Source organism: Salmo salar, chromosome ssa27 (assembly GCF_905237065.1).
Source record: "Salmo salar chromosome ssa27, Ssal_v3.1, whole genome shotgun sequence".
In the NCBI taxonomy this organism is placed as follows: Eukaryota; Metazoa; Chordata; class Actinopteri; order Salmoniformes; family Salmonidae; genus Salmo; species Salmo salar.
Window position 1 is genome coordinate 610,055 of NC_059468.1, and position 17,633 is coordinate 627,687.

General features: G+C 43.2%; 2 protein-coding genes across 2 annotated transcripts; both read right to left on the reverse strand.

Moving 5' to 3' along the window:
- Window positions 1–5,803: 5,803 nt before the first annotated feature.
- On the reverse strand, window positions 5,804–8,710 carry LOC106588140 (aquaporin-3). The gene is given in 7 exon segments (XM_045709870.1): window positions 5,804–6,143; window positions 6,455–6,591; window positions 6,593–6,673; window positions 6,858–6,868; window positions 7,212–7,232; window positions 7,338–7,475; window positions 7,797–8,710. Coding segments are annotated over 7 exon segments (756 nt in total). The 5' UTR covers window positions 7,924–8,710; the 3' UTR covers window positions 5,804–5,902.
- A 300-nt stretch (window positions 8,711–9,010) lies between these two features.
- Window positions 9,011–17,183, reverse strand: hax1 (HCLS1 associated protein X-1). Its single transcript, NM_001139906.1, is given in 7 exon segments — window positions 9,011–10,375; window positions 10,700–10,814; window positions 11,109–11,239; window positions 14,946–15,009; window positions 15,169–15,401; window positions 15,792–16,018; window positions 17,061–17,183. Coding segments are annotated over 7 exon segments (918 nt in total). The 5' UTR covers window positions 17,135–17,183; the 3' UTR covers window positions 9,011–10,301.
- Between the last annotated feature and the right edge of the window lie 450 nt (window positions 17,184–17,633).

Sequence of the window (17,633 nt, forward strand, 5' to 3'; positions counted from 1 at the left end):
AACACTATAGTGCCCACAAAGCTCATCACTAAGCTAAGGACCCTGGGACTAAACACTTCCCTCTGCAACTGGATCCTGGACTTCCTGACAGACAAACCCCAAACAGCAAGCAATGCAGGTGTAGAAGCACGGTGGCTAGGAAAAACTCCCTAGAAAGGGCAGAACCTAGGAAGAAACCTAGAGAGGACGCAGGCTATGAGGGGTGGTTAGTCCTCTTCTGGCTGTGCCGGATGGAGATAACAGAACATGGCCAAGATGTTCAAATGTTCATAGATGACCAGCAGGGTCAAATAATAATAATCACAGTGGTTGTCGAGGGTGCAACAGGTCAGCACCTCAGGAGTAAATGTCAGTTGGCTTTTCATAGCCGTTCATTCAGAGTATCTCTCCCGCTCCTGCTGTCTTTAGAAAGTTGAAAACAGCAGGTCTGGGACAGGTCAGGGTTCCATAGCCGCAGGCAGAAGAGTTGAAACTGGAGCAGCAGCACGGCCAGGTGGACTGGGGACAGCAAGGAGTCATCATGCCAGGTAGTCCTGAGGCATGGTCTAGGGCTCAGGTCCTCCGAGAGAGAGAGAATTAGAGAGAGCATACTTAAATTCACACAGGACACCAGATAAGACAGGAGAGAGATAACAGACTGACCCTAGCCCCCCGACACAAACTACTGAAGCATAAATACTGGAGGCTGAGACAGGAGGGGTCGGGTGGCCCCATCCGACCATACCCTGGGACAGGGCCAACCAGGCAGGATATAACCCCACCCACTTTGCCAAAGCACAGCCCCCACACCACTAGAGGGATAACTTCAACCACCAACTTACCATCCTGAGATAAGGCCAAGTATAGCCCACAAAGATCTCTGCCACGGCACCACCCAAGGGCAGGCAGACAGGAAGATCCCGGACAGGAAGATCACGTCATTGACTCAACCCACTCAAGTGACGCACCCCTCCTAGGGACGGCATGGAAGAGCACCAGTAAACCAGTGACTCAGCCCCTGTAATAGGGTTAGAGGCAGAGAATCCCAGTGGAGAGGGGGGAACCAGCCAGACAGAGACAGCAAGGGTGGTTCGTTGCTCCAGTGTCTTTCCATTCACACCTTCACACTCCTGGGCCAGACTACACTCAATCATAGGACCTACTGAAGAGATGAGTCTTCAGTAAAGACTTAAAGGTTGAGACATAGTCTGCGTCTCTCACATGGGTAGGCAGAGCATTCCATTAAAATGGAGCCCTATAGGAGAAATCCTCCAGCTGTTTGCTTAGATATTCTAGGGACAGTAAGGAGGCCTGCGTCTTGTGATCGTAGCTTACGTGTAGGTATGTACGGCAGGACCAAATCAGAAAGATAGGTAGGAGCAAGCCCATGTAATGCTTTGTAGGTTAGCAGTAAAATCTTGAAATCAGCCCTTGCCTTAACAGGAAGTCAGTGTAGAGAGGCTAGCACTGGAGTAATATGATCAAATGTGTTGGTTCTAGTCAAGATTCTAGCAGGCGTGTTTAGCACTAACTGAAGTTTATTTAGTGCTTTATCCGTGTAACCGGAAAGTAGAGCATTGCAGTAGTCTAACCTAGAAGAGACAAAAGCATGGATACATTTTTCTACATCTTTGCACAGAAAGTTTCAGATTTTTGCAATGTTACGTAGATGGAAAAAAGCTGTCCTTGAAACAGTCTTGATATGTTCGTCAAAAGAGAGATCAGGGTCCAGAGTAACGCAGAGGTCCTTCAGTTTTATTTGAGACGACTGTACAACCATCAAGATTAATTGTCAGATTCAACAGAAGATCTCTTTGTTTCCTGGGACCTAGAACAAGCATCTCTGTTTTGTCTGAGTTTAAAAGTAGAACATTTGCAGCCATCCACTTCCTTATGTCTGAAACACAGGCTTCCAGGGGAGGGCAATTTTGGAGCTTCACCATGTTTCATCGAAATGTACAGCTGTGTGTCATCCACATAGCAGTGAAAGTTAACATTATGTTTCCGAATGACATCACCAAGAGGTGAAAACAATAGTGGTCCTAAAACGGAACCTTGAGGAACACCGTAATTTACAGTTGATTTGTCAGAGGACAAACCATCCACAGAGAAACTGATATCTTTCCGACAGATAAGATCTAAACCAGGCCAGAACTTGTCCGTGTAGACCAATTTGGGTTTCCAATCTCTCCAAAATAATGTGGTGATCGATGGTATCAAAAGCAGCACTAAGGTCTAGGAGCACGAGGACAGATGCAGAGCCTTGGTCTGACGCCATTAAAATGTCATTTACCACCCTTAACAAGGGCAGTCTCAGTGCTATGATGGGGTCTAAAACCAGACTGAAGCGTTTCGTATACATTGTTTGTCTTCAGGAAGTCAGTGAGTTGCTGCGCAACAGCTTTTCAAATTTTTTTTGAGAGGAATGGGAGATTCGATATGGGCCGATAGTTTTTTATATTTTCTGGGTCAAGGTTCGGCTTTATTACTACCACTTTTAGTGAGTTTGGTACACATCCGGTGGATAGAGAGCCGTTTATTATGTTCAACATAGGAGAGCCAAGCACAGGAAGCAGGCTCTTTCAGTAGTTTAGTTGGAATAAGGTCCAGTATGCAGCTTGAATGTTTAGAGGCTATGATTATTTTCATCAATGTGTCAAGAGATCTAGTACTAAAACACTTCAGTGTCTCCCTTGATCCTAGGTCCTGGCTGAGTTGTACAGACTCAGGACAACTGAGCTTTGGAGGAATACGCAGATTTAAGGAGGAGTTCGTAATTTGCTTTCTAATGATCATGATCTTTTCCTCAAAGAAGTTCATGAATTGGGGAATGCTGCTTTTTAGTTAGCTTTGTGCCAGTATCAAAAATAAATGTTGGATTGTTCTTATTTTCCTCAATTAAGTTGGAAAAAAATAGGATGATCGAGCAGCAGTGAGGGCTCTTCGATACTGCATGGTGCTGTCTTTCCAAGCTAGTCGGAAGACTTCCGGTTTGGTGTAGCGCCATTTCCGTTCCAATTTTCTGGAAGCTTGCTTCAGAGCTCGGGTATTTTCTGTATACCAGGGAGCTAGTTTCTTATGACAAATGTTTTTTTGTTTTTAGGGGTGCGACTGCATCTAGGGTGTTGCGCAAGGTTAAATTGAGTTCCTCAGTTAGGTGGTTAACCGATTTTTGTACTCCGACGTCCTTGGGTAGGCGGAGGGAGTCTGGAAGGGCATCTAGGAATCTTTGGGTTGTCCGAGAATTTATAGCACGACTTTTGATGATCCTTGGTTGTGGTCTGAGCAGATTATTTGTTGCGATTGAAAACGTAATAAAATGGTGGTCCGATAGTCCAGGATTATGAGGAAAAACATTAAGATCCACAACATTTATTCCATGGGACAAAACTAGGTCCAGAGTATGACTGTGGCAGTGAGTAGGTCCGGAGACATGTTGGACAAAACCGACGGAGTCGATGATGGCTCCAAAAGCCTTTTGGAGTGGGTCTGTGGACTTTTCCATGTGAATATTAAAGTCACCAAAAATGTGAATATTATCTGCCATGACTACAATGTCCGATAGGAATTCAGGGAACCCGGTGAGGAATGCTGTATATGGCCCAGGAGGCCTGTAAACAGTAGCTATAAAAAGTGATTGAGTAAGCTGCATAGATTTCATGACTAGAAGCTCAATAGACGAAAACTTGTTTTTTTTTGTGAATTGCAATTTGCTATCATAAATGTTAGCAACACCTCCGCGGGATGCGCGGGGGATATGGTCACTAGTGTAACCAGGAGGTGAGGCCTCGTTTAACACAGTAAATTCATCAGGCTTAAGCCATGTTTCAGTCAGGCCAATGACGTCAAGATTATGATCAGTGATTAGTTCATTGACTATAACTGCCTTGAAAGTGAGAGATCTAACATTAAGTAGCCCGATTTTGAGATGTGAGGTATCACGATCTCTTTCAATAATGGCTTTGAGATTGCTAAGGCGAACACCGCCATGTTTAGTTTTGCCCAACCTACAGTAATTTCCGGACTATTAAGCGCACCTGAATATAAGCCGCACCCACTGAATTTAAACAAAAATATTATTTTGAACATAAATAAGCCGCACATGTCTATAAGCCGCAGGTGCCTACTGGTACATTGAAACAAATGAACTTTACACAGGCTTTAACGAAACACGGCTTGTAACAAAAAATAAAAAATTAGCAGTAAGCTGTTTCCAACGTCTTATCATCGACTCATTAAAACCAAGCTCCCGTGCAGCAGCTCTATTTCCTTTTCCAACAGCCAGATCAATCGCCTTCAACTTGAAAGCTGCATCATATGCATTTCTCCGTGTCTTTGCCATGATGAGGGTGACAAAATGACTACCGTAATCAGAATGATGGGAAGTTTGAGAGCGCTCGATTTAATCTAAACAGTAAACAAAAAAGTTGTTTGACCTTAACCCGTTGGCAATTTCATTGGTCTAATGAAAGCTTCATGCCGCCCAAAAACTGAGCACGTCACAGAATGCTTTTTCTTATGAGAAAAAAAAATTGAAAGCGGGAAAAATCCATATATTAGCCATGTCATTGTTTAAGCCGCGAGGTTCAAAGCGTGGGAAAAAAGTTGCGGCTTATAGTCCGGAATTTACGGTAGGTCGAGGCACAGACACGGTCTCAATGGAGATAGCTGAGCTGACTACACTGACTCCACTAAGCTGGCAAGCTGGCTAACAGCCTGCTGACTGGCCTGCACCCTCTCTCATTATGGAGCTAGGGGAGTTAGAGCCCTGTCTATGTTCGTAGATAAGATGAGAGCACCCCTCCAGCTAGGATGGAGTCCGTCACTCCTCAACAGGCCAGGCTTGGTCCTGTTTGTGGATGAGTCCCAGAAAGAGGTCCAATTATCTACAAATTCTATATTTTGGGAGGGGCAGAAAACAGTTTAACCAGCAATTGAGATGTGAGACTGCTGTAGAGCTCATCACTCCCTCTAACTGGGAGCAGTGTTGCCAATTTAGCGACTTTGTCGCTATATTTAGCGAGTATTCAGACCCCTCTAGCGACACATTGTCAAAAATGCGACTATCGACAAATCTAGCGACTTTTTCTATTGTTATTGGAGACACGTATCATTCTTACTCTTCTCATCGAGCAGCCGGTGCTGCCGTGGGCCTCACAGGCGGCCCAGTCCTCGCGCAGATGTCCCTCCCAGCTGCAGTCAGAGCTGGCCTGCACCTAGTCTGTGTCCCATAGTGCTCTAGTCTATAGTAGTTAGAATTGGTCGGCACCACAGGTCAAAAAGTCTTTATTTTACAGTTTGTTGAAGAGGAACATTAGCTAAAGTCAGGTATTTCCAGTTTAGAATTGATTAATCCGTCACGAACTCAAGGTTGCAAATGAATCGCGCACGTGGGAAGCCGCCGCTGGCTGATCCTGCCCTGGCTTACATATTTTTTTTTTTTAACCTGAATTAGGGCCAGACTAGTTACCATAATTTTCTCACATTGCCATTGACAGTTTTTTCTATTGTCTCTTTTTGGTCCATTTAGATTGTATACAAAAAAATGTTTAAAAAATTTCATGCTTTACTGTAGGCTCCTAAGTGGACCATAAGGTTAAAAACCAAACCAAATGACGAAAACTAAACTTAAAACCCCAAAAATTAAATTAAATTAAAAAACGAAGTAACTCCGCCAGTGTGTCTCTTTTGGGTCACTTTGCCGGTCCCAAGCCCGGATAAAGGAGGAGGGTTGGAATTGTGACATTACAAAAACAAGAATCGACAGAAGAAAGTTAATTTGTAGTTCTAAACACATTTAGGGTGTTTTTTTACTCACTTTTTGTCTCTCCCACGACGTTATTCCTCTCTCCTACAGCGTCCATCACAATTACATGCACATGGCCAAATACGCAAATTAGGTGATGACGTCATTTAACGACTTCTAGTGACTTTTAGGACAGCCAATAGCTACTTTGTTAGGATCTAGCTCTACTCTACAGTTTTTGATGATTTCCAGCTTTTCCACAGTCTTGGTATCCATTGTCTTAAACTGCAAGTCATTGGTTTCATTTATCTCAGAGTCTGGTAAGTGCCATTGGACAAAGACCAGGTAGAGCCCAGAACCGAGCACTGCCCCCACCATTGGGGCCACGATGGGGACCCAAAACCAGTAGTTATAGCACCTGTAGGGTGAGAGAGAGTGAGGTTAGTTAGTGCAGATTAGGGAGGTTTTTCATTGTTATGTTGAGCTCTAGACTGTGCACATAGTATGTATATTATATGTCAAATGTATTTGCACGTAAGAGGTGCTGAACCTCCATGCGAGTCCCTTGATCTAATGTTGCAGTATCTAAATATGTCTCACTACATCTCCTCCATCTCCCTCCCCAAAGACACTCATGTGTAATCTCTTGTGGACAGACGTACATACATGCATGATACTTAATCGAGTAGCTGACATGAGATTTTGGTTCTGGGTTGCGAGATTACTCACATGAAGACCTCTTTAGCCCATCCTGCGGTCAGAGTGAGTAGGCGTGGCCCCAGGTCCCGGGCAGGGTTGATCCCTCCCCCACAGTTTGAAGACATGGACTGGGAGATCCCCATGAGAACCACGGCGGTGAGGGGGGGGCACCAGGTCAGCGAGGGCAGGCTTGTTCCACCGGTCATCCAGGGACAGGAAGCACATCATGATCATACCTGTGCCCACCATCTGAAGGAAACAACAGAAAGGTATGGATTAGCGAACTACAAGTACAATTACATTTTCAAATAGGTTTTATTTCCTGAGAGGGAAATAACTGTGCGTGGGGAAGGAATGGTAGATACAACAAGACATAATATAGAAAACTAAAAGCATGTACAGTGTAAAGGATTAGTGATGAAGTTAGACGTACAGATGTAGGATCTTAATTTGATCACTTCTGTTGCTGAGAATTTTCCTGAACCACAGGAAATGCAGATGAGTGTCATGATTGACATAAATTAACTGAAAACACACAATAACATACGGTTATATTAACAGTATTGCACTTTTCATTTAGCCTACTTTTGGTCAACTAATAACCTAACCACCAATAAAGCAACATGGACTAAACGTTCAAATCATGTTGCTGCAGGATTATTTTTCTTGGTACAATACTGGTCAAATTAAGATCCTCATCTGTAAAATATCCTCAAACAGAGGTACAATACCCACAATCCTCAAGAACGTATTACTGTATGCACTGATTATTTTCCCTCTCCGCCACCGCTGTAGTCCATAATAGCATCTGGATAGAGGGACAGAGAGAGGAAAACCAAGAAAGAGAGTTAGAAATATCTAAGACAACTGTTATTTCAGCAGTGTTTCCTTCCACACGTTTTATCAGACCCACCATAGTACACAAGGAAGACCACAACAGCAGCTATATAGGCCCCCAGAACCTGAGACATGCAGTAGGGCAGCAGTTTAGACCAAGGCAGCCTCCCCAGGACACAGCAACTAAGGGAGACAGCTGGGTTCAGGTGGGCTCCTGAGAGAGGGGAAAGAAAAGAGGGAGGGAAGAAGAGGTAAGAGAAATCTGTATCGATTTGAAGATGATAAATAATCTGATAAAGCACCATTTGCACTGTCTACCATATTGATATGTATGGTACGATATTGATAACATTCAGTATACGTAGTGAGTCTACAGTATAAGGGTCAGGTTACTAACAGTAGGGTTCCATAAGAGTTAAATGAAAACTTTCTCACTTCTTTGACTTGATTATCACTACAATGTGGGTTCTCTGTCTTATACTTGGAAGGGTTATGCATTTATGAGGCTACCGGTAGTTCTTGAATTACCACTTACCAGAGACGCCCCTGGCAATGTACATGGCACTCATGACGCCCAGTGAGAAGGCCATATTGACAGAGAGGTACTCGCCCTTGGCCCCTCGAGTCAACTTCACCTGGGCCATCGACGCACAGCCAAACATCTGAGAGAGAGATTGAGGAAGGAGAGAGAGACGGAGTAGGGAGAGAGGAGGAAGGTTGGATGAGAAATGGGGAAGAGAGATGTTCCAAGATCAACTTAGTACAGTCACCATGCATACTTGCCAAACGTCTTCAAAAGACACTGATAAAGGAATGAAGATGGAAGAGAAAAAGACAGAAATTGCAACAAGGTTGGCGAGAACTAAAAGCAGCACGTAGAGTTTGTTGTTTTTGTTTTAATTTAACCTTTATTTAACTAGGCAAGTCCCTTGCAATGGAGGAGGTGATAGAAGAGTGAAGTACGTTCTAGAACATTCCGTTTTAACCCAGGGTTGCTCTGTTCAGTTCCTCGTTTCTGGATCTGATTCCAACTCAAGTCTTGACCGTCAAAACAAATCTTTGAATAGTCAATGAATTCTTGCGGAACAGCTACTCTAGAGCATTTTGAATATGTTCCCCAATTGTGGTGAGGTAGTTTTTGCTCCCAAGCACTTTCAAACACATAGAATAAACAAATTCATATGAGATTTAAGAATGCATAAAACAGTAACAACCCTTGGTCATTGATAACAATACAAACAATACATTTTGAGATGAAGTACTCACCATAAGGACGAACATAGCCAAGGTCTCAGCCATTAACTCCCTGAACAGCATATTCCTCACCCTCAGCCTTCCCTTCAGTACCTCCATCCTTCGTACCTGTCTGTCCTAAACTGTCCCAACTAAATAAATTCCCCCAATTGTTCTTTATCATATCACCCTCTTAGGTCTACGATTGTCTCCTGTCCTGGTGGTCCTGTGTTAAAGCAAAAATACTTACAACTAACTCTAGACTGATAATCTGTGATTAAACCGGCTGAGTATGCCTGTTGTCATCCCCTTGAGCCTCCGTCTGTCTGCACTGTCTGCAGAGGCTCTGTCCAGATATCTCAGCTTGTCCATTCAATATGTCCCCTCTATGAAAACAATACGTAGGTTACTAGGAGTAGGAGAATCTAGCAAATAAAGTCTGCAACTATGCTAGATAAGTTACTTGCAGTAAAACAATTGACACTACTGTTGCCAAGCACGAAGTCAAAAACAAACTGCAGATTACATTTTTTATTTCTTAAACCAGTTGAGGTGAGTATTTAACTAAATTATGATAATCATCCATCATCAATAAGATGACCATCCTATCTCTTCTAAACCTTTACTAGCTCTCTTGCTTCTCAAGAAATAAGTGTATGACATCAAGTACATTTTAAATTCAGAAGCCTTGGACTGTTGTTTAACAGGCCATTAACACCACACCTACAGAAGTATCTGGCAAAAACATACACCAGCCATACATCAGATTGTGTGTCTTTTGCAAAGCAAAAATGTGGTAGCAAATGCCATCATGAAGATCACATTAATGTTAACCCATATTACAGAGTACATGTAGCAATGCTTTTGTTGATGGCAGGTCAACAACCTTCAAAATTACTTCAGTTTGTCCTCAGGCAACAACAAAAAGGTACAAGTTACGCTTGTTTTCTGGAAATACCATTTAATTGTTGCAAGAGCCTAGTTCTTTTTAAATCTTACTTCATAGAAATGGCAAAACAATTTGTGTGATCTACAAAAAATGCAAATGCTTCTGAGTAGTGTGACGCAAATTGAGGCAAAAGGGTTAGAGGTCCTCATGTGAGTGTTCTGTGTCCCAAATGACACCCTATTACCTAAATAGTGCACTACTTTTGACCAGGGCCCTCGACAGGTCGTTTTTCAACAGATTTAAACAAGCATCGCAATTTTATTTAAAAAAACTGTGTAAATATATTACGCCTCTATTGTTCAGTCATAAATTCACATTGCAGAATTTGAAAAGGACTTAACAAAAATAAAATATCCATATTGACAAGTCAGAATTTTCTTATGCTTGATTTAGGTTGAGCTATTTCTGCAAACTATTCACAAAAAGGTTATTTGACTCTTCAATTTCATCCATAATATTTTCTGCCTAGCTCACTTAGTGGGTATTGGTCAATTAAGAATCACACTGCCATGCTACACGTTTTACTATACAGAAATACTCCGTTTTTTTGGCAATCATAGTTGATTCTAGCCTGAGTGCCAGTCTGTTGTACCATCATGCCAACTCCTTGTCATGCCAAGTAATTTTTGGCTTGACAATGAGCAATGGAGTGGCAAGAGCACAAACAGATCTGGGACCAAGCTTAGTTTATCCAGCCTGCCCATAGTTAAGAGAGAGACAATAAACAACAGGCTTCATTAAATCCTTACTGAAAATATAACCAACCCTAAATATTACTTTACCACAATACCATACAGTGAAATAATGTCTAGAAATGATTTGACATTTATTCTTCTTCCGAGCTCCCAATCGATAGGTTCACCTCCTGCCTCCAAAGAATTTGGAAAACAAGGAAAGATCATCGTGCATTTCCGAAAAGGAGTGTGTGCCACCTGGGGGGGGAAAAAAATCTGTTTCAATATACTGCTAAGTCCGTTGCACAACGTTCTGTTGGAGGTTGATAAGGCATTTTACGTATCATCACAAGATACAGTTTCCCCCCATATTGAGTGATAAATACATGGCTGCCAACCTTGACCATGTACGGTTCTCAGTGTCAAGGTATTTTCACATACAATTGTGTCAAATCATAGGTCTATGTAATTGACTATGATCTGCCATTTCTGCATCTGCTAAATGACATATTATGATATGATACAGTAAACGGGGCATCAGTTTGGGGACTAGAAACATAAACCCTACTGGAGGACACTGACCTGGTGGTAAGAGCGGTCCGGCTTGATCCTGTACCCCCTCGCACCCCCCTATATAAGTCACTGTGGTTTCCTCGTTCCCCTGGCCATCTTGGACTGTGCGCCTCTCCTCAACACTCTAAACAAAACACATACAAACAGAACATCCAAGACTGTCATAGAAACTCTATAAGGGTTCTATAACTCTGCATGGTTCTGAACAGTGGATTGAACATGGTGTGCATCCCAAATGGCACCCTATTCCCTATGTAGTGCATTACTTTTGACCAGGGCCTATAGGGATGCAGAAATGGAGTGCCTCCATGTTGACCATCTTAGAAAAAACAGGGAGCACTTTACTGTAGACCAAGATTCAAAAATAAGTATGCATATTTCTATTGTCTACCATTGCAAGGTGAACTGTATCTCTTACCCCATCAGGCTTCACCACTTTGGTGACAGTGACCGACTGGAAGTAAGAGCGCATCTTTGGCTGAGTGGAAGACCAAGCAGGTGGCGCTAGAATCTGATCAAGCCCTCCAAAGGAGACTTGGGAGTCCAGATCTGAGGAGATGGTGTTTGGGAAATTGAAATTATGGAAATCCAACAAAAAAAACAAGACAGGTAACTGTGGAGAAGGCTGCAGAAGTCAGATATTTTCATCATCTACCTTTGTTACAGCGTCTTTATCAAACTACAGTATTAAAAAGTTTGCCATTTGCTAATATGATGAGTATTATACCAGAACCCAACCCTAAAGCACTTTCAAGGAGCAGGACACTAATCCGGACGCTTATAAGAAATCCCGCTATGCCCTCAGACGAACCATCATACAGGCAAAGCGTCAATACAGAACTAAGATTGAATCCCACCACACCAGGCTCTGACACTGGTCGGATGTGGCAGGGCTTGCAAACTATTACGGGCTACAAAGGTAAACCCAGCCGCGAGCTTCCCAGTGACGCGAGCCTACCAGACAGGCTAAACGCCTTTTATGCTCGCTTCGATGAAAGCAACACTGAAGCATGCATGAGAGCACCAGCTGATCCGGAGATGACGCAATCTCAATCCCACTCCACACTGCCCTTTTCCCACCTGGACAAAAGGAACATCTATGTGAGAATGCTGTTCATTGAATACAGCTCAGTGTTCCAACACCATAGTGCCCACAAAGCCCATCACTTAGCTAAGGACCCTGGGACTAAACACCTCCCTCTGCAACTGGATCCTGGACTTCGACAGGCCGCCATCCAGGTGGTAAGGATAGGCAACAACACATCTGCCATGCTGATCCTCAACATGGGGGCCCCTCAGGGGTGCGTGCTTAGTCCCCTCCTGTACTCCCTGTTCACCAACGTATGCGTGATCAAGCATGACTCCAACACCATCATTAAGTTTGCTGACGACAACGGTGTTAAGGCCCGATCACCGACAACAATGAGACAGCCTTTAGGGAGGAGGTCAGAGACCTGGCAATGTGGTGGCAACTACCTCTCCCTCAACGTGAGCAAGACAAAGGAGATGATCATGGACTACAGGAAAAGGAGGGCTGAGCACGCCCCCATTCACATCGATGGGGCTGTAGTGGAGCGGGTCGAGAGTTTCAAGTTCCGTGGTGTCCACATCACCAACGAACTATCATGGTCCAAACTAACCAAGAAAGTCGTGAAGAGGGCACGACAATGCCTTTTCCCCCTCAGGAGACTGAAAAGATTTGGCATGGGTCCTCAGATCCTCAAAAAGTTCTACAGCTGCACCATCGAGAGCATCCTGACCGGTTGCATCACCGCCTGGTATGGCAACTGCTCGGCATCCGACCGTAAGGCTCTATAGAGGGTAGTGCATACGGCCCAGGCCTCCCTGTGGCTCAGTTGGTAATGGTGTTTGCAACGCCAGGGTTGTGGGTTCGATTCCCACGGGGGGCCAGTACAGGAAAAAAAAAAAAATATGTATGAATTGAAATGTATGCATTCACTACTGTAAGTCGCTCTGGATAAGAGCGTCTGCTAAATGACTGAAATGTAATGTAAATGTAACATCACTGGGGTCAAGCTTCCTGCTATCCAGGACCTACAGTTGAAGTCGGAAGTTTACATACACCTTGGCCAAGTACATTTAAACTCAGTTTTTCACAATTCCTGACATTTAATCCTAGTAAAAATTCCCTGTCTTAGGTCAGTTAGGATCACCACTTTATTTTAAGAATGTGAAATGTTAGAATAATAGAGAGAATGATTTATTTCAGCTTTTATTTCTTTCATCACATTCCCAGTGGGTCAGAAAATGACATACATGCAATTAGTATTTGGTAGCATTGCCTTTAAATTGTTTAACTTGGGTCAAACGTTTCCGGTAGCCTTTCCACAAACTTCCCACAATAAGTTAGGAGGAATAGGCCAAAATTCACCCGACAGAGCTGGTGTAACCGAGTCAGAATGTAGGCCTCCTTGCCCGCACACGCTTTTTCAGTTCTGCCCACAAATTTTCTATGGGATTGAGGTAAGGGCTTTGTAATTGCCATCTCAAATACATTCAATTTGTTGTCCTTAGGCCATTTTGCCACAACTTTGGAAGTATGCTTGGGGTCATTGTCCATTTGCGACCAAGCTTTAACTCCTGACTGATGTCTTGAGATGTTGCTTCAATATATCCACATCATTTTCCCTCCTCATGATGCCACCTATTTTGTGAAGTGCACCAGTCCCTCCTGCAGCAAAGCACCCCCACAACATGATGCTGCCACCCCCGTGCTTCACAGTTGGGATGGTGTTCTTTGGCTTGCCAGCCTCCCCCTTTTTCCTCCAAACATAACGATGGTCATTATGGCCAAACAGTTCTATTTTTGTTTTATCAGACCAGAGGACACTTCTCCAAAAAGTACGATCTTTGTCCCCATGTGCAGTTGCAAACCGTAGTCTGGCTTTTTTATGGCGGTTTTGGAGCAGTGGCTTCTTCCTTGCTGAGCGGCCTTTCAGGTTATGTCGTTATAGGATTCGTTTTACTGTGGATATAGATACTTTTGTACCCGTTTCCTCCAGCATCTTCACAAGGTCCTTTGCTGTTGTTCTGGGATTGATTCGCACTTTTCGCACAAAAGTATGTTCATCTCTATGAGACAGAACGTGTCTCCTTCCTGAGCGGTATGACGGCTGCGTGGTCCCATGGTGTTTATACTTGTGTACTATTGTTTGTACAGATGAACGTGGTACCTTCAGACGTTTGGAAATTGCTCCCAAGGATGAAACAGACTTGTGGAGGTCTACATTTTTTTTTTAGGTCTTGGCTGATTTTTTATTTTTTTTCCCCATGATGTCAAGAAAACAGGCACTGAGTTTGAAGGTAGGCCTTGAAATACATCCACAGGTACACCTCCAATTGACTCAAATGATGTCAATTAGCCTATCAGAAGCTTCTAAAGCATGACATAATTTTCTGGAATTTTCCAAGCTGTTTAAAGGCACAGTCAACTTAGTGTATGTAAACTTCTGACCCACTGGAATTGTGATACAGTGAATAAGTGAAATAATCTGTCTGTCAACAATTGTTGGAAAAATAACTTGTGTCATGCACAAAGTAGATGTCCTAACCGACTTGCCAAAACTATAGTTTGTTAACAAGAAATTTGTGGAGTGGTTGAAAAATGAGTTTTAATGACGCCAACCTAAGTTTATGTAAACTTCTGACTTCAAATGTATATACTAGGTGGTGTCAGAGGAAGGTCCAAAAAATTGTCAAAGACTCCAGTCACCTAAGTCATAGACTGTTCTCTCTGCTACCGCACAGCAAGCGGTACCAGAGCGCCAAGTCTAGGTCCAAAAGGCTCCTTAACAGCTTCTACCCTCAAGCCGTAAGACTGCTGAACAATTAATCAAATGGACACCCGGACTATTTGCATTGACACCCACACCTTTTGTTTTTACAGTGCTGCTCCTCGCAGTTCATCATCTATGCATAGTCACTTTACCCCTACCTACATGTACAAATTAGCCTCGCACATTGACTCGGTATCGGTACCCCCTGTATATAGACTCATTATTGTTATTTTACTGTGTTACTTTTATTTGTATCTTTTTTTTACTTTAGTTTATTTATTTATTTTCTTAACTCTATTTTCGTAAAACTGCATTGTTGGTTAAGGGCTTGTAAGTAAGCATTTCACGGTAAGGTCAACCTGAAGGAATTCGCCGCACGTGACAAATAAAATTTGATTTTACAGGACCTTGCGTCTAAATCCAAATAACTTGGCCGTTTGACAATAACATACCCATACCTCTGTCTGCTTTCGGCTCCTGCTTTTGACCCCTTTGTAGCCTTCCTCTCCAAATATCATTGAACTGGAGAAAATAAAAGATAATCAAAGGACATGATTAATGAAGAGAATAAACTGTACACAAAAAGTAACCACCCATAGGATGTGTAGCTCATAAAATGATTCTTCAGAATGTACTATAATGTAATTTGAGAATGATGACTGGGATAGATCTCTCCTATACCTTAGAAAAGGGGGTCCAGCGATCAAAGGGTGTGTTCGGGAAACATGGGTCACCAGATGGAGGGTTCTTATCGACCCTGGGGCCTCCTGATGGTCCTGAGGGTAGCCCAGTTGGCCCGCATGGGCAGTCATTGGGGCCTTTCAACATGAAGTCCCTCAAGGAGTTTCCACTGGATCCTCCCCCACCTTTCTCTGACCTGTCCTGGGAAAGGGGCACCTCAACACTGGGAACACCTGGAATGAGGGAGAGGTCACAGAGATTGATAGTGTTTAGAATATTAAACAGTAATTAGAGTAATAGTGTTATTAGACCAGTCTATTAACGAGATGATGCCCAGTTGGTTATGGCAACTGGAAAACATTAGTGAACACATATTTCTTAGTTAAATAACTAAACCAGTAGTAATGACATGGCTCATCTATAACCATATATTTTTTAACCAGGGAATTTCATTCACACTACACAGAATCAGCATTCCCCTGTAAATATCAACTTGGTAGAGGTATGTCTGAGGGTTGTCCTGGTTTTGTGTCATACCAACTCCTTGTCATGACAAAAAAAATATTGAGACCAGGCCAAGGATGACTGACTGCTCCTACCAAACAGTCCTATTCCAAACTAACCATCGTATCGCCCTAGCTGTGAGAAGATCTCCATCTCTCTGAAGAACTGGCCAAACATCTCAGGCTCCTGGATCCTCACTCCGTTTGGGCCCATGCTGAACCCAAACCTCCACTGATTATCAAACAGGTCCTGCTGGCCACCACCACCCTGGGAACCAAAGTAGATTCCATCCTCCTCTTCATCATCATCATCATCATCATGGGTCATGCCATCGAAGAAGGGGTCCCTGAGCAAGATTAGGAAAAGTGAGCCAAGACAAACTTTAAAGACATGTCACTGTGCATCTAAGCAGCAGTGCTTGTACAAGAAAGTACCATTTAACCTACACTTTAGCCCCACCTCCTGGTCTCTGGAGCAAATGACACGTTTCAAGTTATGTCAAATCCAATACTTATTTCGTGGTAGAAGACAAGCAAATACAATACGTAACACTAAATACCTATTGTCGGGTTGCTTCAATTCGAATCTGGTGTCAGAACAAAGGGAAACTCTGGTCGCTAGTACTGTTTCACAGCTGTTTATTAAGCTAAGTAAATAGTGATAAATGCAATGTTCGTATATACGAGCTCACTGTAACACCTCGCAGGGCAGACAGAGAACTGAGTGACACATCCTTTGCTTTTCATTAAATACTCTGACAGAGATAGTTCCCGCTCACTGCTGGCCTGTCAGAGGGAGGATGAGTGTGGTTTAAACTTACTCATCCTATCGTTGGCGTGCAGGCTGGTCCCAGCCTCTAGACGCATCATTGTTGCCAAACGTAGTTGTCTTCCAGTTTATCTTCGTGTGTGTATCCGAGTCAGACACCCAAGGACAGTGTCTGTTTTTATACTACAGTTAGGACAGTTTCTGCTTTTGTGTTACAGCTATCTTCCATTCTACCAGTCCCTCACGTACACATGTCCTTGAGTGGTTCCACAACCAGGCTGTGTGTGTGTGTCATGGGTCTACTCAGCCTACACCCCTACTACCCAGCAATATGCTACAGTTAGTCACATACACGGTCTCTTAGGACATAATAATCACACAAGCATGTAGCTTAACAAAACATATTGATACATATGCTGATGTAAAAAGATAATTATACCTTACAATAGCCAAACATATAGCTTGTCAGCTATACTAGTTACAGCGGTGGTTTAATTACCTTCAAGACACTAATTATTTAGCAGGTTATGCAACGCCATTTATGCTATCTAGTTAGCTAGTCAAGTGGCTAACGTTAGCTAGTAAACTAGCCTGAAGCTAGCTGTCTATAGGTATCTCACCTTCGGCCCTCACCACGATCATGGCCTCCTCCAGGTACCCAAAAAAATCCACGAAATAGATCAAATAAGCTCATTTGAATCAAACGTTTGATGTAAACGTAGCTACTTCATGCTTAACGACAGTCGAAGGACGATGTCAACACTGCCGTAAAGCCATAGACTTCCCTGAAGAATGACGCAACCGACGGTTTTGGAACACACCGACCGTAGGGCAATAGTAATGGCGTATTTTTGTAGGCACTAACTCCGCCATGGTTCGCTTTAGGATTTTTTTATACGTTTTGTTCTGCGATAATCTCCATTAGCAAACGTCACTTAGCTATGCAATAAATAAAACACAAAGGCATCATAATGGTCATGTTAACCGACTTCCATGATCTCAAACCTTATTTTCGGCGTTTATTCCAAAACCATATTCTTTCCCCATTCATCATTTTTTTCGCCTAGGGATGCTGAACGAACCAAAGATAACTGGTTTTAGGACTACAATCTGGCGAGCTCTGCATTGACATGCAGCGCATATCTTTCGTTGTACCTAGATCTCCACTTCAAGAGGCCCAGCGGCAGCACTGG